The sequence below is a fragment of the Tursiops truncatus genome, chromosome 21, assembly GCF_011762595.2.
Source record: "Tursiops truncatus isolate mTurTru1 chromosome 21, mTurTru1.mat.Y, whole genome shotgun sequence".
In the NCBI taxonomy this organism is placed as follows: Eukaryota; Metazoa; Chordata; class Mammalia; order Artiodactyla; family Delphinidae; genus Tursiops; species Tursiops truncatus.
Window position 1 is genome coordinate 29,949,501 of NC_047054.1, and position 22,078 is coordinate 29,971,578.

The 22,078-nt window shown below is 45.2% G+C and overlaps 1 protein-coding gene across 1 annotated transcript; it reads right to left on the minus strand.

Annotated features, from left to right (window-relative positions):
• Positions 1-10,139: 10,139 nt before the first annotated feature.
• On the minus strand, positions 10,140-12,948 carry LOC141277530 (small ribosomal subunit protein eS25-like). Its single transcript, XM_073798745.1, has 3 exons — positions 12,901-12,948; positions 10,831-10,937; positions 10,140-10,552 (listed from the first exon to the last, which is right to left on the minus strand). Exons 1-3 carry the CDS (start codon positions 12,946-12,948, stop codon positions 10,177-10,179), a joined length of 531 nt encoding a protein of 176 aa, XP_073654846.1. The 3' UTR covers positions 10,140-10,176.
• Positions 12,949-22,078: the final 9,130 nt, after the last annotated feature.

Genomic DNA, 22,078 nt, shown 5'->3' on the forward strand with positions numbered 1-22,078 from the left:
GACCGCCAAGGAAGTCTGTCCAGGGTTTTTTTTTTCCTTAATCTAGATGGTGGCAATTCCGTTCTCCAAGACATGCAAAGTCAGGCCCCTTTCCATCTTTCTTCTCTCTTATTCTGTCAGCAATTTTCTCGTCTGCTTTTCAAAGACCCCGAAGAGTTGGTCAGGTCAACCTCAGATGCTCAGATGCTGCCAGAGTTTCCCAGGAACTTGAGGCGCGCTCTCTGAGGCCACTGAGCCCAGAGTCCCCAGGCAGGAGCATCTGGCCGCACCTCCGGGGCTGTGAGGAAGGAAGTTGTAGCGCTCAGTGGTCAACCAGCCCTGGGAACTTGGGCCTCCTTGGGTTTGCCCATGGAGGTGGGGAGAGCGGTTCTTTGGCGCTCTGACCCTGAGAACTCTGGCCTTTACCCCTGAAGTCCTGGGCCCACCTCCTCCAATCTCTCATCTGTCTCTCAGAGGGGGTGTTGAGGATACGGCAACAGACACTGGGAAGGAGAGGAAAAGGCCGGTTCTGTAAACAAACGGGCTGCTCCCGGATGAGGCACCGTCCTTCCCACTCCCATCCCCTCACCCTTGTGACAGGCAGAGCAGAGAGCAGCCTTACGCCAGGGATTAGTGCAATCACAAGGTCATGGTGCCAGGGATTAGTGCAATCACAAGGTCACGGTAGATACCCAGGTCTGTAAATACTCCTGGAGAGCTTTAGTCATTGAATAGGAGCCAGGAGGGGAAAGACCGAGGGAGGAGGGAGAGCTGGATGCCGGCTAGAGCTAGCTTGAAAATCTACAGTAAAAGCAACAAAAAAGAAAGAAGCCTGGCTTTCCTCCAGAATGTGAAAATCTATAGAGGGAGTGGAGAAGGGAGGGGAAACGGGCAATTCCCACAAAAGTACTCATTTTTCAGGGTGGTTAGCCTGAACCTCAGAACACTGATCTGTCCCCCAAATGTTGTAAAAAGAAACACAAGAGCTAGTACCACCAGAAGTTCCAGGATCTCTGGGAGTACAGTCAGCATCAGAATTGCTGAAAGTTCAAAGAAGATGAATTTTTGGCACCTTTGCTGGGGAGAATCTCAGAGAAGCAGGAAGAGAGAGCAGGGCTCCTGGGCTGATAGGGCTGGGGAAGAGGTTATACACAGTCTCCTTGGATAAGCAAGGACCACAGAGCAAGGAGATCACTTGTCGGAGGGGCCGCTCTGTGGGTTCTGGGGACCCTCAGGATCCTTAGGTCCTCACCCTCTTTAGGGTCGCAATCTGGGTGGTGCAGGCAGATAGAAGTGGTGGAGAAACGTGATCGGGAGATGAAAAGCTCCACGTGGGAGCAACTTGCCTAAGTGCATGGTACCTAAATAAAGAAAGCCATGGGGCGCTGGTGACAGAGCCACGCAACTGATATTCCACATTTTCCCCAGATGAGGGGAGGGCAGACGAGGGTGGCTCAGCTGCAGTGTCACCAGCAGAGACAAATTCCAGAGCAGCTTGGATGAATCATCTTGGCACACGTACACTCACAAATGTTAAATGTGGAAGGTGGGGAGATGCAAACCCCGTTAGCAAAAGCTAGATTCGGGGTACATAATTTTTGGACCTGGTGTGTCTAATTCTGTTTCCAATGATTGAGTTGTTTGGCTGCTTTTAAGCGAAACTTGGAGCGACTTATCTAAAGACAGACCACCGTGAAGCTTCTGTCGTCAGAAGGCGAAGACCTAAGTGACTTAGGGTGACTTGGTGAATGCAAGTAGCTAATCAGAAAAGAAATGAGCTAATTGGGACACGGTCACACATTTATTAACATCAAATGCTATTCATATCTTTGTTTTCCTTTCAAAACCAAGGTTCCTAGTTCCAGAGTGAGTTTGTGTTTACAGCTGATGCTCAGAGGAAAGAGCTGGAACACAGCCTGCCCTTCCCACATCTCCCTTGGAACCTGCGTTGGAGACAGGGCATTGCCTCAGGCACACAGCAGATCTGACGCACTGGGCCAGTTCTTATCCACAGAGAAGAGCCTTGAAATTAAAGTCCTCCTTTGCCTTTGAGGACATGGGTTCTACCTCTGCAGAAAATAAAGATGAAGGAAGATTGTGATCAAGCAACTGGGAGTATAAGAAACTCTCTTAAGAGGTTCAGAGGTTAAAAGCTAGCCAACAATAGCTCTTGGAGCTATGAGAATGTGGACTCTGTTAGGTGATATTTAATCAATATGACATGTCTTGCTGTCATCTAAAAAGTGAAAACTCGAGGTATCAGTCAAGCAACAGATATTTAGTACGAGTTTGTTGTGTGCAATGAACTGCACAGGCCCCTGCTCCGAAGACATCATGTCGCGCATCAAATTAGATTGGTGAGTCAAGAAATGTATGGAAAGCCACACACAAAAAAATCCACTGAAATTTTTTTTTTTTTTTTTTGCGTACTCGGGCCTCTCACTGTTGTGGCCTCTCCCGTTGTGGAGCACAGGCTCCGGACGCGCAGGCTCAGCGGCCATGGCTCACGGGCCCAGCCGCTCCACGGCATGTGGGATCTTCCCAGACCGGGGCACGAACTCGTGTCCCCTGCATCGGCAGGCGGACTCTCAACCGCTGCGCCACCAGGGAAGCCCTCCACTGAAATTTTGTACCATTAAATGAGGAGATACACGGACTTAAACTCCACCGAGGAGCTGCGCATCGCTTGTTGCTTGAGACCAAGTGAAGTCACCACAGTTAGGGTTAATGGAAGGATGAGCCATCATAATCTGTAATTTGATTTAAAGTTTCGAGTCTTTCGTCAGAAATCGTTAATGATCCCATCTCATCTGAGCTCCAGCCAGCCACCCTCCCCTCAGCGCGGCTCCGTGTGAAGTCTGTGCAGGCATCTATGCCTTCTTGGCAAAGCCCCTGGGTGAACGGCTACAGCTGCAGCTGTTCGGAGAGCAGGGGAATTTACGAGCTTCACAAGGAGCACATTTGCCTTTGGAGTCCAATTATGACTTTTTTCAGTGAGAACTCGTAAAAAAGTCATCAGCGACAACAGAGTGCTACTGACCCCGGTCAGCAGGGCGCACGGACAACACACGTCCCGTGTATATACTTTCCAGGACTCAGCAAACCTGGCCGCCTCTGAGCTGAGCTCCTCCAGGTCAGTTTTGCCTCCCCTTCTGCTGAGATGCAGCTGCCGAACAGGCAGGGTACATTCCGAATGCATTTCTCAGTACCCGCCAGCACTATTGAATAAACAGCAGAGACACCGCTCCGAGCACGGGGCAGACTTATTTCCTGATTCTCCTTTGGTTCATCCCCATTCGGGTCCCACCCATGACAAGCAGATACAAGCTGGTAGAAGCCACACATTGACCTTCAACATCAAGGTCAAGAGACCCTGAAAAAAAATCTACAGCAGTTACTGCCTAGAACACGCCGTCCAGCGCTTGATTATATAGTCCTGGGTTATTTTGTAATTATGTCTCACCTATCAATGTGTCAGGTGATAAATACCAATTAGTGTCTTCTATAGATATCATGATCTCCCATCCCCGAATAGAGGGAACAAGTTACTTCTTTATTCTCCCCAGCCTACACTCCGCAGTGCTGGACACTTAGCAGGAAATGATAAACTGATAAGTTCAGTCTCCAACTGTCCTGCACCAACCAGCTAACCGATGTCCTAGCGTCGTTAGTCATGGGGTGAGCGCTGCAGGGACAGTGGATGACACGGACACAGCAGAATGCGGAGAGGTGCCTGACAAGCAAAGAGGTTTCCAAACCCATGCCCCATAGATGTTTGTAGCTGGCCAAACTCTTTCCCAATCTCAGCCTTACCAATGAGGATCAATGCACTGATGTAGCTAGTGGTGGGGACCCTATTAGCTCAGAAACCGGTACATCCGCTATAAGTCTCATCTGACGTCATTACAATTTTTCCTGAGCTTCAGTAGTTCTGGCAGAATTATCCTATGTAATCTTAATATGCAAAACAGAGAAAACTACTTCTCTTCATATAGTAAGGTATTCCAAGATCTATGCTAAGTGGTAGGGAATACAGAGGAGTAAGAGAGGGGTTACGAGGGTTACGCGTGAACAGGGAAAGGTGCACGTAAACTGAGAAGGGCCATGAAGTGTTAACAGGGTCATGCTAGAAGGTCATCCAGGGCACATCGAGGACGGACACAAAGGAAGGAATGGCCCATTCTACTGGGGGGCAGTGACAGGAAAGATTACCTAGGTGAGGGGACATTTGATCTTAGTCTTGAAAGGTGAGTAGGTTTCTGTTGATGATGGGGGGGGGAAACACAGTACTCAGAAGAGAGGAATCGTGAGTAAAGACTCGGCAGTGAAATCGCAGCTACAGGGACTTCCCTGGCGGTTCAGTGGTTAGGACTCTGTGGTCCCCTTGCAGGGGGCACGGGTTCGATCTCTGGTCGGAAAACTAAGATCCCACGTGCTGCTTGGTGTGGCCGAAATTTAAAAAAAAACAAAAAACAAAAGCAGACCCATCAGGGGATTTGGAAGTCGCTTCTCACGGCCAAGCAAAGGGGTTAAGGAGGCACAGGGAGAAATAAGGGCAGGAGAAATGTGGGGCGAGGTTATGAAGGGACTTGTAAAGCCAGGCTAAGGGGTTTGGGTGTCATTCTGCAGGCAAACAGGAGCCACTGAAAGTTTTTAAAACCACAGAGACACATAATCAGATCTCTGGTACAGAGGGATCAGCCTTGACGCTGTATTGAAGAAGGATTGGAGGGGTAGACCCAGGAAGACATCTCACTCTCCTGCTTGAAATATTCCAAGGGATTAAAATAGATCCAGGCTTCTCATCGTTGCTCAGAAGGGCCCCGCCCACTCCTCCACTGCCTTCTCAGGGATCTACAGCCACGGGCCCTTTGTCAGCGCTTCTCACACGTGGCCAGTCTTTCTGCCTGAGGACCCTTGCACTTACTCACGGTTTCTCTTGACTGGAGTGTTGACCTTGGGCTCTCCCCAGGACTCCTTCTCAACCAGGAGGCCTCCGCTGTAATCTCAGACCATTTTAATGTACTGTATACATGTGATTCTTTAGCTTTTTAAATTACTATCTTCTGGGCTTCCCTGGTGGTGCAGTGGTTGAGAGTCCACCTGCCGATGCAGGGGACACGGGTCCAGGAAGATCCCACATACCGCGGAGCGGCTGGGCCCGTGAGCCATGGCCGCTGAGCCTGCGTCCGGAGCCTGTGCTCCGCAACGGGAGAGGCCACAACAGTGAGAGGCCCGCGTACCGCAAAAAAAAAATAAATAAATAAAATAAAAATAAAATAAAATAAATTACTATCTTCTGCCCCCTCAAAGAGCCTTCACGAGGGAAGGGGTCGTTCTTGTCTTATTCGCCAACCTTAGACGGCTGAATGAATGAATGGAATTAAAGTGTGAAGCAGCGAGAATTCATCCGTCTTGGTGACTAAATGGACATGGGTGGGGAGAGAGGTGGGGGAGGAAGACCGAGATTTAGGTTTCCGGATTGGGTGACCGAGCAGTTGGTTATCCTTGACAGAGACGGCGAATGCAGGGGCGAGAGATTTTTTTTTTTTTTTTTGGCCACACCTGCGGGGCTTCTGGGATCTTAGTTCCCGGAGCAGGGATCCAAGCTGGCCGTCCGGGCAGTCCTAACCACTGGACCGCCAGGGAAGTCCCGGGAGAGACTTCTGAGGCAAACTGCGTGAGCTCAGTGTTAGGTAAATTCACTTTGGGACATTCCGGGGTAGGAGACCAGGAAGCAACTGGATATGGGAATCTAGAGCAAAGGACAAAGGTCCAAACCAAAGACACAGATTTCTGTCAGCACATTCGGCAGCTGGAGACCAAGAAAAGACATCAGCTAAACCGGAGAAGGAGAGGGTGTGGCTGTGAGGGGGAGAAACAGGAGGCGAGCACTGGGCCTGAGAACACGCCTCCCACGTGGGGAAGAAAGCAGGTCCGTGCATCCCAGGCTTCCCCAGGACTCCTGCGATGGTGGTCCCACTGCTGGCTGGGCAGATGCCACGATGCTGGGACTCAGGAAGGGTTTATAGAGCCTTCCAGGGCTTGGCCTCGGAGAAAAGAACAAAAGGGTTCAGTACCCCAGAGACCTACCAAGGAATGAATGGCGTTTAACCAGCTGCTTTGGACCCGTGCGCAGGAATTTGATCGATACAGTGTGTGCACGAATCTTCAATCTAAACAACAGAAATAGTTTCCTTTCTGAAAAAGAGACATTCTGGGAGAGTGTATAAGCCCACTTTTACAATTCCCCCTTGTACCTGTTTATTTGAATAAGGTACACTTCAAAAAACAATAGTCTAAATGCATTAACAAAGAAAGGAGAATGTAAGTTATAATCTTCTAAAAATAACACTACAAGTGTTTTTTTTTCTTGTTTTTTTTTCCTCCACGGGCTTTGCAAAGCCTAGTTAAAATCATATATATCATCATATATGTATATGTATATATGTGTGTATACATGTATTCACTTCCTTTGGATGTAGTCAGTCATCCCTTGGTGTCTGCAGGGGGGATTGGTTCCATTGGATACCAAAATCCGTGGATGCTCAAGTCGCGTACACAAAATGATGTAGTATTTGCATCTGAGCTACACACATCATCCCATCTACTTTAAATCATCTCTAGTTATAATACTTAATGCAATGTAAGTGCTATGTAAATTGTTGCCAGCGCTCGTCAAATTCAAGTTCTCCTTTTCAGAAGTTTCTGCATTTTTTTCCTGAATATTTTTGATCTGCAGTTGCTTGAATCTGCAGATGTGGAACCCATGGACACAGAGGGCTGACTACATCCCTATCTATCTGTCTATCTATCATCTATCTATCTATCTATCTGAATCATTGTATCTTGCTTTTTCTTCCAAACATCATCTTGTATTTTTTTCCATGAAGCCTCAACATTTTGATGACTGCATAATATTCTTTCCTTATTATTGAACTTTTAGACTATTTCTAATTTTTCTCTATTTAAAATATATAATGATCTTTAGAAATTGTTGGGGATTCCCTGGCAGTCCAGTGGTTAGGACTCCACGCTTCCACCGCAGGAGGCCCAGGTTTGATCCCTGGTCGAGGAACTAAGATCCCTCATGCCTCTCGGCATGGCCAAAAGTTAAAAATAAATAAATAAATAAAAATAAAAATTGTTGTATGTTAGTTTGCTCAGGCTGCCATAGCAAAATACCACAGACTGGCTTAAACAACAAATTTATTTTCTCACAGTTCTGGAGGCTAGAACTCTGAGATTAAGGTGTGGGTAGGGTTGGTCTCTCCTGAGGCCTCTCTCCTCACCTTGCAATTGGTCCCCTTCTCGCTGTGTCCTCATGTGGTTTTCCCTGGGTATGTCCTAATCTCCTCTTCTTACAGGACACTAGTCATATTGGATTAAGACCCACCCTAAGAGCCTCATTTTAACTTAGATCTTTAAAGACCGCCTGTCCAAATACAGCCACCTTCTGAAGGCATTAGGACTTCAACATGGCAGTTTCAGGGGGGACACGATTCAGCTTACAGCACATTGTGTATAATTTTTTTCTCACCTGCATTTCAGATTGTTTCCTTTGGATAGATTCTTAGAGTGCAAATCACTGGGCTAAAAAATAAAAAATACTTTAAGGCTTTTGAAAATTGCTTTCCCAAAAGGATGTAACAATCGGTACTATAGCAATCCACTTTAAAAAATATTTTTAAAATAAGAGAATGAATCAACGAAGGATTTCGTTCTGCTGCATCTAACAGAAACTCACCTCCAGTAACTTAACTCAACAGGGGTTTGTTCTGGGACTTACATCGCAGCCCGGAAGCAGTCTAGAATTTGTGCAGGGGCTCCAGGGCAGCACCAATGTCGATGTCACTGGTCCACCTTAGTTTCTGCCTCCCACCTTTCCCATCTTTACCACGTGGCTTTCAGGTCTGCGGCCTTTGCACTGTGCTCTCTCTGCCTCTCGCCCCCACATCATCCCTGGCTGCTGCCTCATGTCCTTCAGATTTTTATTCCAAAGTCACCTTCTCAACAGCACATTTGCTGGCCTCTACGTCCAAACTTCACCTCCCCTTTATTTCCAAGCCTTCTTTCCTGCTTCATTCTTTTCTTCTTAGCACTTACTGTTATTTAATATATATTTTTAAATTATTTCTATATTTTGTGGGGTTTTTTTCCTCCTCTAGGATGTAAACATCATGAAGGCACAGGATTTGTCCCTTTTGTTCATTATCGCACGTTTGCATACACACATGCGCGCGCGCGCGCGCACACACACACACACACACACACATCCACTCTTAGGAAAGACTAAGCCCAAACTGATCCTTCCTTCCTCCCTCCTTCCCTCCCTTCTTTCAGTTTCTGAGGTGGCTTATCCAAGGTCACACACAAAGTTAGTGACAAACCAGAAGAACCTGAACCCTAGTTTCCTGAGTTTTCTGCTCTTTCCAGCATTCCTAAACAAGAAGTCATGGACCCTGAAGAAAGAGCCTGATGGGTTTATAAATACAGATTGCTGGTTGAATTTAGATTTCAGAAAGCTTTTTTTTTTAAATTTTTATTGGAATATAGTTGATTTACAACGTCGTGTTAGTTTCAGGTGTACAGCAAAGTGAATCAGTTATACATATATCCACTCTTTTTTAGATTCTTTTCCCATATAGGTCATTACAGAGTATTGAATAAAGTTCCCTGTGCAGGTTCATAATAGTTATCTATTTTATGTGTAGTAGTGTGTATATGTCAATCTCAATCTCCCAGTTTATCCCTCCCTCCCCCCCTCATCCTCTGGTAAACATAAGTTTATTTTCTACATCTGTAACTCTATTTCTGTTTTGTAAATAAGTTCATTTGTACCATTTTTTTAGATTCCACATATACACGATATCATAGGATATTTGTCTTTCTCTGTCTGACTTACTTCACTCAGCATGACAATCTCTAGGTCCATCCATGTTGCTGCACAAAGCTTTTGAAACACAGCACTAAGGCCATTATTTTAAAGTCGCTAGTACAGTATTTCCAATTACTGACATTTCTGGGGAAGTAGGAGGGAGAGGCTAAAGTATGGGTTTGTTCTGCCATCTTTATTCAATTCCTGATTAATCCTTAGCCCACTTTTCCAAAATTCCTTATAAAATAGAGAACACTGTAAATAATATGTTAATATTTGTGTAAAACAGGAGGTTAAAAATGTATTAGAATGTTCTTACAGGTGCACAGAATATCTCTGGAAAGACACACGAGAAGCTGTCAAAGATGATTGTGGGGAGGGGCAATGGGCGGCTGGGGGCACAGGTGGGAGAGGTGACTGGCCACCATGGGACCCAAGGCTACCTTTGAATATGGTTACAAAAAAATAAAACAGGCAAAAGACCCAAACTCTTCAGTCAATGCATTGCCCCAGGAGCAGCCTGCTCATCATGTCAGATGTGAACGCTACCAGCTTTCCATGTAATGTGGCCCCGCGCATGTCTCTGACCTCATCTCCTAGACATTCCCCTTGTATGGGGGATACACTCGCTCCTGCAGCAGGGGCCTTCTTGCTGTTCCTTGAACAAGCGGAACTCGGCGCCACACGGGGCCTTTGACCTATGTTGCCGTGGCCTGGATCCCTCCTCTCCATCCTTGAATGGCTCACTCCTTCACTTCTGCAGGTCTCTGCTCTGCTGTCACCTCCTGGGGGAACCCTTCCCTCACCACCTCGGATCCCCACTGCTCGCCACTCCTCCCATGCCACTTCCTCTGCCTGTCACTTACTCATAGGTTTCCTTGCTCATACGAGCGCCGGGAGCCTGGGACTCTTTTCCCAAGCACCTAGAATAGGGCCCACCCCAAAGACAGCACCCCATACATGTTTTCTTTTCTTTTTTAAAATATTTATTTATTTAATTTATTTATTTTTGGCTGCGTTGGGTCTTCAATGCAGCGCACAGGTTTCTCATTGCGGTGGCTTCTCTTGTTGCGGAGCACAGGCTCTAGGTGCCCTGGCTTCAGTAGTTGTGGCTCGTGGGCTCTAGAGCACAGGCTCAGTAGTTGTGGCGCATAGGCTTAGTAGTTGTGGCGCACAGGCTTAATTGCTCCCCGGCATGTGGGATCTTCCCGGACCAGGGCTCAAACCTGTGTCCCCTGCATTGGCAGGCGGATTCTTCTTTTTTTTTTTTTGATTTAATAAAGTTTTATTTTTCAAAATATACAGTTGGTGGGACCTGTTCATGCATCTTCACTAGCAGCTGGAGCATCTCCACCCTTGGTATTTCTGGTATACATTACTTGAGCTCTGTGCTTTGAAACCAGTTTAATAAGTCCTTTACTAAGGAGCTCCTGCAGGGCTGCCCTGGCCAGGGAACCACGAATCCTCAGTCTCTCAGAGACGACAGCTGGACTTATAAGCTTATAGTTGGGAACTTCTTTACAGAGTTTGTCATATGTTGCTTTGTCCAACAAGACTAGGTTATTGAGCTTGTCCCGAACTTTGCCTTTGGACCACTTCTTCTTTTTGGCCTTGCCCCCAGATTTGTTCACTGGGTCTTTGTCTTTGTTGGCTGACTTTCCAGCATCTTTCTTCTTCTTGTTGTCCTTGGGCGGCCTAGCAAAGCCGGGAGAGCAACTGCTACCACTGCGCCTCGCTAAGGTGTCGGACAAAAAGGGCAGGTGGATTCTTAACCCCTGAGCCACCAGGGGAAATCCAGCCCCTGCAACTCTTAATATTCTGTTTTTTCCTAACCTGGGGGCTTCACTTTCTCAGAGCAACTTTCTTCACCAGCCATAAGTAATCTCACACCCAGCTTCGACACACCCAAGAGGACCTGGATGTTTAAATTCAGCTCTAGGCTCTCTCGGCCTTAGCGCCATCTTCTGAGAAACCTCCGAGCCATGAGAGCCAAGTGGAGGAAGAAGAAAATGCGCAGGCTGATACGCAAGAGAAGAAAGATGAGGCAGAGGTCCAAGTAAACCTGTACACCCGTGGAAGCCTTAGGAGCAGAAACAAGGGCAGCCAGGGGCCAGGGACGCTGGTACAAATTGTTGGACTGCATGCCCACTGTCTAGAACTTGTCTCAATGGACCTAAAGCATCTATGGCCATTCTGATCGCCTCAGCCACCTTTGAGAGACCCACCTTGCTTGCATCAAAGTGGTCCCTTTAGGTCCTTGGCCCTGGACGTGGACAGACGTGGGTCACAGACCCACCCCTGGACCAATCAACTAAGCCATGTAGGTGGGACAGGGTGATGGGCTCAAATTAAAGCAGGGATCCATTGGTGACCAAGTGACGGTACCAGGGAGAACACGGAGACTCCCCTCTGGAACCAGAGTTGGGCGGGAGAAAGGTCATTCTCAAGAGAGCCGGGGTGTAGGGAGGGGCATTCTCCAAAGCTGAGATACGTGAACAAGTGCACTGGGCCGCTGAGCACGGGAGCCAGTCCCCCATGACTGGTAATTATAATATAATCTGCTTCCCAGCTCTCCCCTCAAGCCCTCCCAACCCTCGCACCAGATGCTCATTGGCTTTTTGCCCCACCTAGTTACCAGCGATCCTCTTCCAAATCAGTGGCTTTGATGGGAATTGTATCGTTACTGTTTTCTAGAATTACTGAGGTTCGCCACGGACACAGGCTGCAGACCAACGGCTCCTCTTACCAAAGTCACCTGAAGTGATGTGGGCGGAGGTGCTCTTTTCCTCATGAATTATTCCACCTGCAGTTGACTCGTGCTTTATTTTACTTCCCTTTTCACATCTGTCGCCCAGCTCGGCCCTCTGCCACCTGGTGTGACTATTATTCCTCCTTCCTTCCATATTGAGCAACGCAGCTCTCTCCTCCGAGGGCGGCACAGGGCCCCAGCAACCCCGGCAAGTGTGCCCACTTACTCGTAAACAGTTGTGACATCTGCAATCTTAGCACGAGAAGGGCCCATGGCAGTCAGCTGGTCCAACCCTGTATCTTACCGGGGAGAAAATGAAGCTAAACTATTATATCTGAGTTTCTCAAGGTCACCCAGGACAGCAGGGGCACAGGATAGCTGAGGTCTTGGTGCTTTCTGGTTCCTAACACAGTGATGTCAGGAACAGGACAAAACGACCAGCAAAAAATAGAAACGGGGGTGGTGCAGAGAATCGGGTCCTGTGACCAAAATTCCCCACTGTCATCCTGCTCTTTGTGTTCTCTCTTAAAATAAATCCGTTCCCCTTATGAACACATGCACTGCAGGACCCCTCACCAAGACAGGACGAGACTCCTGTCCTACTCAGCAGTTGGTTATCAAGCCACTATCATGCTCTGTGGGGAATGGAAAAAAACAAACAAACAAAACACTCCAAACCAAACACCCCAGCCAAGAAAACAAACAAAAAACACATAAGTTATGGTCCCTAACCATAGGAAAGCTTTCAACCGGTTTGGGGGGAAAGGCCCAAAATATTTGATCAAGTTTAGGATACAAGGACTGTCAGAGCGCAGGGTGGGATGTTACTGAACACGTGGTGGAGACCAGCTTCCCAATACTACCCTTGCTGTGCCTCTTGTCATCGTCCTATGTAAAAGAAAATGTAATAAAAACTTGCCCAACCTCCATTAGGATGCCCCCAAGTCTCCTCCAGTTGACTTTAGAGGTTGAATAAACATAATTATTGTGGAAAAGGGATAAACATCAAGTGCCAGGAGCTCAGGGGACGAGAAGCGTGTTCGGGGAAACCCCTCCCGAGGGCTCTGATTACCGCCCCTCTTCTGGTTTATGCACCAGCTCCTCATTTGATGTCTGAGAAACTGAAATCCTATAGCAGAGGAGGGGAGAATAGGACCAGAACTCAGATTGCCTGGTTTGTCAACTTTCAAACGATCATATGCTGCAGCAGATGCACACAGGTTTTAAAAATATCAAATAGTGCTACAAGGCTTATCACAAAAAAATAGCTCCTTTCTTCAACTGCCACCCTTACCTGAGAGGCGGTCCCTTTCAGCTTTACCTTCTTAGTTTCATATATCATGCTTACGCTGCTAGTTCTTGATTTTTCCTTCTATGGACATCTTACTATGAAATATGAGATTTTAGCTCCTTTACTACTCTCCCTTCCAGTTACATAACGATTTTAAAAAATTATTTATTTATTATTTATTTATTTTTGGCTGCGCTGTGTCTTCGTTGCTGCACGCGGGCTTTCTCTAGTTGCGGCGAGCGGGGGCTACTCTTCGTTGTGGCGTGCAGGCTTCTCACTGCGGTGGCTTCTTTTGTTGCGGAGCACAGGCTCTAGGCGCGCAGGCTTCAGTAGTTGTGGCTCACGGACTCTAGAGCACAGGCTCAGTAGTTGTGGTGCACGGGCTTAATTGTTCCCCGGCATGTGGGATCTTCCCGGACCAGGGCTCAAACCCGTGCCCCCTGCGTTGGCAGGAGGATTCTTAACCACTGTGCCACCAGGGAAGTCCCACATAACAAGTTTATCAAATCAATGTTCCATGTTTACATTAGTATTAAATATTTATGTAAACATTGTTCAGAGAGGAGCCATGTAGCACATGGTGATTACCTTTTCTTTCCTATATAACTTTTTGTTTTTCCTGGAATTAATAACTGCCTCTTTGTTGTTATTGTTGTTTAATTGGTTTTTTATGTGTCTTTAATTCATCTTCTAACTTTATGAATTATAAACTTATAATTTAAGAGTTATAAAATTCTTAATTTTATAAATTAGAATATAATGTATTAGAATGTATTGAATATAATGTAATGTATTAGAATATAATGTATAAGAACTATACAATTCTTCCTAATACATCCAAACGCATCAGGTGATCTTCCAATTTCTTATTTTTTTCTTTTGAATGTCTCTGAGATTCCACAATCCTGAATTTCTCTGACCTCCAGCTCAGATATGGACTGCTTTTTTGTAGGTCTGATGCACAGCTGTGATTCTGAAACTTCCCTTCATCTTCATCCTGGGAATTCCCTCCACCTCTCTCCTGTGTTAGGCCTATTTTCCAGGGATCTTAGTTTGTCTCTCCCTTTGTTTGGGAGGAATGCATCTTCCAGTAGCTTTTTGGGAATGGGGGAAAGGGAAGTGAATTTTTTGAGACAATGGATGCCTGAAAAATATCTTTATTCTGTCCACATGTTTGTTTTACACTTTTTTTGGGGTACAGAAGTCTAGGTTAGAAACCGTTTTTCCCTCTTGAGGCCTTTTGAAGGTCTTGATCCTTTTGTCCTGCTGTTCAGAAGGCTGATGCCATTCTGACTCCTTGACTTCTCTGAGTGTGACCTGTTTCCAGAAGCTTTAGGGATCTTCTCTTTATCCCTGAAGTTCTGAAGTCTCACAGTAATGTGAGAGGTTTGTGAGGGTTTGTGTTCATTCACTGTGTTGGACACTCGTTGGCCCTTTTAATTGGGAAACTGATGTATGTCAGTTCCAGGATTCTATCTTGATTTAGTTTCTCTGTTTTCTCTTTTTGTAACTGTTACTTAGCAGGTATTGAGACTCCTGAACTTATATCAATGTTTTTCATCTTTCATACTTTCCACCTTTTTGTCTTTCTGTTTTACTTTCTGGTAGAGTCCCTCAACTTTATCTTTCAACCCTCCTATTGAATTTTTTTCTATCATATTTCTAACCTCCATGACGTCTTTCTTGTTTTCTGTATGCTCTCTCTCTCCCTCTTTAAAGGGCATCCTGATATTTTTTTAAAAGGTATTATCATTTAAAAAATAAACACAGTATCTTTTTAATCTCAATATTATAGTATTTTTTTCTCTCCCTGCATTGCCTCTGTTTCTTCAAAGTTCCCCCTACTCCCCCCATTTGTTTTAGTCTACCTTTTATGTTGGAGGATTCCCTCAAATATTCGATGTTTCTTTTTTTTTTTGGCCGCGCCATGCAGCTTGTGGGATTTTAGTTCCCCAACCAGGGATCAAACCCAGGGCTTCAGCCATGAGAGCTCAGAGTCCTAACCACTGGACTGCCAGGGAAGTCCCTATTCAATGGTTCTTGGTGGTGGTTCACAGTTATGAGCGAGGCACTAACATCTATTTGAAAATGTTGAGCATAAGTGAGCAGCCTGAAGACAGGTGGGTGCACCAAAGCCATTGTACCAGGAGACAAATACCTGATTCTGTAGCCTTTGTCCCTTGAGCTGCAATGTTTTCCAATGAGATTATACCCCACGTTCCTGCCTAGGGTTGGGAGTGAGAATTGGGGAGGTATAAGCCTTCTTCAGCATTTTTCCAGCCAAATTGGGCAAGGGAGATGGGGGGTGAGTGGTGGCATTCTGTTCATTATGCGGGCTGTCACTCCACTGTCTTATTTCTGTCCTTGGTGGAGCCTGGACCCTAAGCCCTGAGCCCTCCTTGTTCAACCTCAGTCTTCTTCCTCCTCACGCAAGGTTTCAACCCATCTTCCTGTTTCCAGCCCCACCCAAACCATACCTCCCTCCCCACTCCTTTCAGAGGCTCCTGGTCCTTGAATCCCCCAGCCTGTCTGGGGCTTGGAGATGCCGAACAGCTGGTTTCTTGCTGCTTCTAATTTGCACAGGTCTAGGTTTTTCTGATATAGTAGGTAGGTTAGTTTCCACTGATCATAGCTTTTGTGTTTCTAAGGTTTAACATTTATTGTTGGTTGTGGCTGTTTTCACATTCTTTGTCCTTGAGCATGTATGCTCCTCTCCTCCCTTACTGCCATTTTAGTGGAGGTTTGCAAAGCAGCAGAGATAAAATTATGTGTTCAGTAGACCATGCTTGACTCAGATTTCCACACGCCTATTTGAAAATTCACTGTTCCAGCTTTCTTTCTTTCCTCTGTTTCTCTCCTTCCCTTCCTCCCTCCCTCCCTCCTCCCTTCTCTCCTTCTTTCCTTCTTTTTCTTCCTTCCTCAATCCCTCCTCTGTCTTTCTCTCTTCTAGAACGCTGTTCCTCCCTCCTTGACTGCGTTGGGGAGGCTGATGTCCTCTGCTTTTTAAAATACTTCGAATATAAGTAGTACCTTGGACTCTGGTTTTAATTTAAACACATCACGGTTCTGCAATGGACTTAGAAATACCAACAATCCACAGTCTGCCCTTCCTAATCTCTTGCCTTCCTTGTGCTTGCTGGGAAAACTCTTTGGTATTTCTGGGAAGTAGAGTACTGGCATTTCATCCATTGCAGGTCCAACAAATTTTGTTCAGAGTTTGAGTTCCAGAACCTTGGTCCAGGGAGCATAGTGAGAGAGGGCAAAGAGCTCTTGACCAGGAAGGAAAATGGGGCCAGATGAGGGTGGGACAGGGTATTAATTAACTGATGAATTAATTCAAAAATATGTATTGAGTGTCTACTATATTGCAGGCATTGTCATAGGTACAGGGGTTATGGAAATGAGTAAGACATTCAGAGTCTGGGGGATAAGACAAACAGATAAGCAAACACAACATAAGTGTAAGTGCCCTTCATGCTCAACAAAATTAATTTAGCATCTACTGTATGTCAGGCTCTGTACTACCGGGCATTTTTATTTTATTTATTCCTTATAATAACATTGTATGTTAGACATTATTATACCTATTTTTAAAATTAAAAATAATTTTTAATTATTTACTGTTTTTAAGAATTTTTTATTGATACGTTTCTTTTCTTAAATTTTTATTGGAGTATAGTTGCTTTACAATATTGTGTTAGTTTCTACCGTACAGCAAAGTGAGTCAGCTACACATATACATATATTCCCTCTTTTTTGGAATTCCTTTCCATTTAGGTCACCACAGAGCACCGAGTAGAGTTCCCTGTGCTATACAGTAGGTCCTCATTAGTTATCTATTTTATACATAGTATCAGTAGTGTATATACGTCAATCCCCATCTCCCAATTCATCCCACCTCACCCCTTTCCCCCTTGGTATCCATACATTTTTCCTCTATGTCTGTGTCTCTATACCCATTTTAATATAAGGAAGCTGTCAAAATAGAGGAATATACAAATTTATCCTCCCTCTCTCTCCCCCTCTCCTTCTTTTTCTTCCTTCCTTCCTTCTTTTTATTTCTTTCTTCCTCAGTCCCTCCCGCTCCCACCCCGTCTCTTTCCACAGGAGAGGTGAGCCCCCCACTCTGGTGCCCCTGCTGGGCTCAGTGTCCATCTGCAGAACTGAAGGCAGGGGCTCTGCTTATCACAGAAGATCCCGTCTGAAACGGGCTCTTCATCCTTGGACATCACCCGTGCCATCTCCTCCCTCCCACCTCCAAATCTAGGGAGAGCATCTTGTGTTGGATCAGAAGGAGAATACACGTCCCACTGGTAACCAGCAGTGTTACTGAGCGCCGTCTTCAGCATGGAAAGGACCAGGGGAAATCAAGTCCCGAAAACCTTGCACTAAAACTGTCCAAAACCACAAAAAACTCCGATGTGCCATCCTTTTTCTCTTCCTCATTTTTTTTCCCTTTCCTTTTTCTTGTCAAGAACAAAAATGTACCAGAGTATTGAGACACCAGCTAAGGAACGGCCATGAGGACGGAGGGGCAGGGAGGGACAGGGTTAGGTCTAGAGAGGTTCTTTAGAAAAGCAGACCAGCTGTCCCCCGGGGGAAGATCAAGGGGGTCATGTGGGTGATTTGGGGAGAGGCAAGTACACACACCCCTCTCTGAACTTGATCAGTTTGTAAAGCTGTCTCTGAAACAGGAACTTGCCTTGGGTCTCCTGAACCGAGGGGCTCAGGTCTAGCCTTCCTCCTTGTCACTGTCACCTTGTCCTTGGTAGCACTTGGCTGGCCGAGCTGGGTCCCTTGGCCAAGAGCTTTGCTCTTCCCAAACCTGGGTGGGTAAGTGGAGGCTGGGCATTCCTGGGGGGCTCTTCTCACTAAGGATGAGGTAGAGGAAGTTTGGGGGTGGAGGCATCCGAATGTCCCATGCATTAAGAACGGGAGGTGGGGGGCTTCCCTGGTGGCGCAGTGGTTTAGAGTCCGCCTGCCGATGCAGGGGACGCGGGTTCGTGCCCTGGTCCGGGAGGATCCCACATGCCGTGGAGTGGCTGGGCCCGTGAGCCGTGGCCGCTGGGCCTGCGTGTCCGGAGCCTGTGCTCCTCAACGGGAGAGGCCACAACGGTGAGAGGCCCGCGTACCGAGTAAAAAAAAAAAAAAAAAAAAAAGAACGGGAGGTGGTGGTGGGGTACGACAGAGATTCTGTCAAATTACGGATGTAGCCGACTAGATCCTGAACAATTCTCAAGGGAGGTCCTCCCACACCCACAGGGAGGCCAAAAAAAGGCTTGAAATTCAAATGACTTTTGGTGTTTGGGAGTGCGAGAGAGGGCACTGGTAGTAAACAGAACAGAAGGGGAAAGAGAAAACAAAAGGCCTGCTTGGTGTCTTTCCTAAGAAGCAGCTCAGGATGGCGGCAAAGGTGATCCGATATGCGGCTGGACTTGAATAATATTTTCTCTTATGTATCCACGGGCTAGCCTGCAAAGGGGACTATTCACACATTTTATATAAATTTGGTGTCTGCCCTGATTGCAGCAGCTGCTGTTCCCTCTCCTTTTTTTTAGCCGCTGTTTTCAAGGCGACAGGGCAGAGATGCTTTGCCCACACTGTACCCACACGCTCTCTCTGCTTCTCTCAAACCAATTCCTGGCCCTGGTTTCCTCCAAAACTTGGCCCTTTCAGGAATACCATCATATTTTGTTATTGTTGTTGTTTTTGCTTTGGGTGAGAAGGATGGGAACACTGTAGGAGGACAGATAAAGATGGGCCCCATGATGAGAGGTGAGAAAACAGTAATTACATTTGAGAATCAGGTAGACGGAGGAATAAAAGTCCCTTGGTCCAGTACTTTGTTCTGTCCAGGTCTCAGTTTTTCTCATCTCTTAAAAAGAATGATGAGGATTAGAAAGGGTTGCCAGATAGACTGTAGATACTGGACTCCCAGTTAAATTTGAATTTCAGATAAACAGCGAATTCATTATTAAAAATCTGACCTTATAATTCTGCGTATTTGAGGTAGCTCTTAAATCGCCACCCTCAGGTGATGTTTAAAGGATGGGCACCCACGGGGCACACAGTTTTAGAGAATCAGTTTCTCCATCTGCCTGAGATGGAGAGAGAGTGGGGTTTCATGCCCGTCTTCTCTGCTCCCGCCTGCCCTTTCACACCGGCCCTCTCTCTCTTCTAAAAAAGGAAAGAAATGCATTGCCCTTAGTTGTAAGAACCTCCAGGGCCAAGACAAGGGATGATTAGAAATATCTGTGTTTTTGCTGAGAAAGCAAAAGCCTTTTGTAACTGAGGTACAAATCATTTCACAAGGTAGGTGGCTTCCAATTGATGGCTTTCCATAAAACTTGGAGGAAAAAAGCCTAATTGAGTTGACCACTGATAGATCATTACAACAGTTTTTTAAAAAATAGGCTTTATTTTTTAGAACAGTTTTAGGTTCACAGCAGAATTGAGCAGAAAGTACAGAATGTTCCCATATGCTCCCTGCCCTCCAACCTCCCCCATAGAGTAATTTTTGACGTGATGTCTGACCTATAGCTCGAAGGAGTTCAAAAAATTGAATGACACTGCCAAATTCGGCTCTGCTGAAAAACAGATTTTTAGCTCCCTGACAAAGGTGGACTCGCTAGAAATCTTCACACGGGCTTTGTGTTCATTGAGTCATTCCAGACCCCGCTCTGAAGCCGTGAGCCCAGAAGTATGTCCCAATTTTCCTTCCTTCTCATCAGCCCTAAGCACTGTCATAACAGCCTCACCAATTTGTTCATGTGAACAAGGTTTCTCAGTGCCTACGTTCATAAAAATGAGAAATAGATGGGTCTCTAAAGCTAGAATTGGACCTTGAGGAATAGAAATCTTCCAGTTCTCAAATTACATTGTGATTGCCATATAGCCCAGGTATGTGGCTGTGGCTGTCTTTACATGACTTCCGGTTCTGTTGCTGTTACTTAGTTCCCATGAGGCCTTAGACACTTCTTTTCCTTACTCTTTTTCCATGTGTTTAAAAAAAAAAAAAAAAAGAGTAAGAGGGATAATACTGGTGCTAAACCAGCTCATTCTTCCCTAAGTAATATTAATTAATGGATATTTAAACTAATTACATATGTATGTAAATATATAAAAGTACATATATTTATGTATTAAGGGAATAATTTCCAATAACATTTTACTGCTCTATGTTTAGTGATCAATAACATATATATTTACCTTGTTACAAATAATTGTAATGATGACTTAGTTTCCAAAAAATGTTTTAACACTCGGAGCCTGAAGGTCATGGGATAGTTTTAAAATTTTAAATTGGAAATCTATTTACATAGGCATTTTTGCTTCAGAAAGTGTGAGGGGGTAATCAATAAGAGATGTTCAAATAATAAAAGATGTCATAAAAATATGACATTTGGATACACTTGTTTAGAAGAAGTGGAATGAATGTAGAGTTCCAGGAAGAAAGGAAAGGATTTAACATTTCTGACTGTTAAAGAACTGCTTGTTCATTTTGAAAAAGGAATGATGGTAAGTGTCAAGTTACTGTGGTATTAGATTCTGTTGGATACATTTTAAAAGAGTGTTATGGGAATTCCCTGGTGGACCACTGGTTAGGACTCCACACTTTCACTGCCGGTTCCCACAAGCCCTGCAGCACGGCCAAAAAAAAAAAAAAAAAGCTATATGACAGTTTTATTTTAAAATATACCATGCTAACAGAATACATCCTTTGAACCACTCAAACCTGTGATTAAAAGTTACACATGTCAATTTAAAAATGTTTGCAGAGATATGTAGTTTTCTAGCATTTTTTAGGGGGTGTTGGTAAAGAAAAGTTTGAAGACCACCACTTCATATCATTGTCTTCCCAACATTTCTGCTCATAATCCTTATATTTCTAGATACTTTACAACTTTGAACAATAAAAAATGTAGGCATCATTTTACCTACAATTTCAGAGGATTCATAGTCCCCAGTTCTTTGTACCTCATCATGTTGCCCATCTACTCTGAACTGGGTGGTAGTTCCACGGTCATGATACAAGGGCTTAAATTGGAGAAACCAGAAATAAATCAGCCCCTAGACCTCAAGGCTGAACTATTTCAAGAACATGCAGTTACATTTCAGTGACCATGATTTGACTCATGGTGTACTCAGTAACATGTAATTACAAGCTGCGTTCTAACGGACTTGACTTCTACTGTAATGCTTGCTTGTCACCTTCTGAGTATAGGGGAGCTACCTCAGGGTTGGATGGTAACTAATTGAAATGATCTAACCGACCCTGATGTGCACCCCTCTGGAGAACGACTTTCTCGCATACCAGCCAAGGTTCTGGTGGACTTTCTTTTCAAGGAAGGCAAAAAAACGAATGCAAGCAACCATATGCCCAAATGGCAAAGGAAATCCACATCCACGTGGGGGGAAGCTCGGTCACAGGGATTGTAGCAGTTGAAATAGGAGAGTAAAGAAGCACCGTTCTTCACATCAGAACTGAAGAGTAAATGACAGTTCTTTTCTGTCATGTGCACTTCTGAGATCTCCTCTCTTATCAACTTTCAAATATACTATATGGTATTGTTAACTATAGTTACCATACATCCATCCCCAGAACTTATTTATCTTATAACTGGAAGTTTGCACTTTTGACCACCTTCATACATTCCCCTCACCCCACACTAACCTCTGGCAACCACCAATCTGTTCTCTGTTTCTATAAGTTCAATGTTTTGTTTTGTTTTGTTTTTTTAATAGATCTTTATTGGAGTATAATTGCTTCACAATACTGTGTTAGTTTCTGCTGTACACCAAAGTGAATCAGCCATATGCATACACATGTCCCCATATCCCCTCCCTCTTGCATCTCCCTCCCACCCTCCCTATCCCAGCCCTCTAGGTGGTCACAAAGCACGGAGCTGATCTCCCTGTGCTATGCGGCTGCTTCCCACTAGCTAAGTATTTTACATTTGGTAGTGTATATATGTCGATTCTACTCTCACTTCACCCCAGCTTCTCCCTCCCACCTCGTGTCCTCAAGTCCATTCTCTATGTCTACATCTTTACTCCTGCCCTGCAACTAGGTTCATCAGTACCATTTTTTTTTTAGATTCCATCTAGGTCCATCCACCTCACTACAAATAACTCAATTTCGTTTCTTTTTATGGCTGAGTAATATTCCATTGTACATATG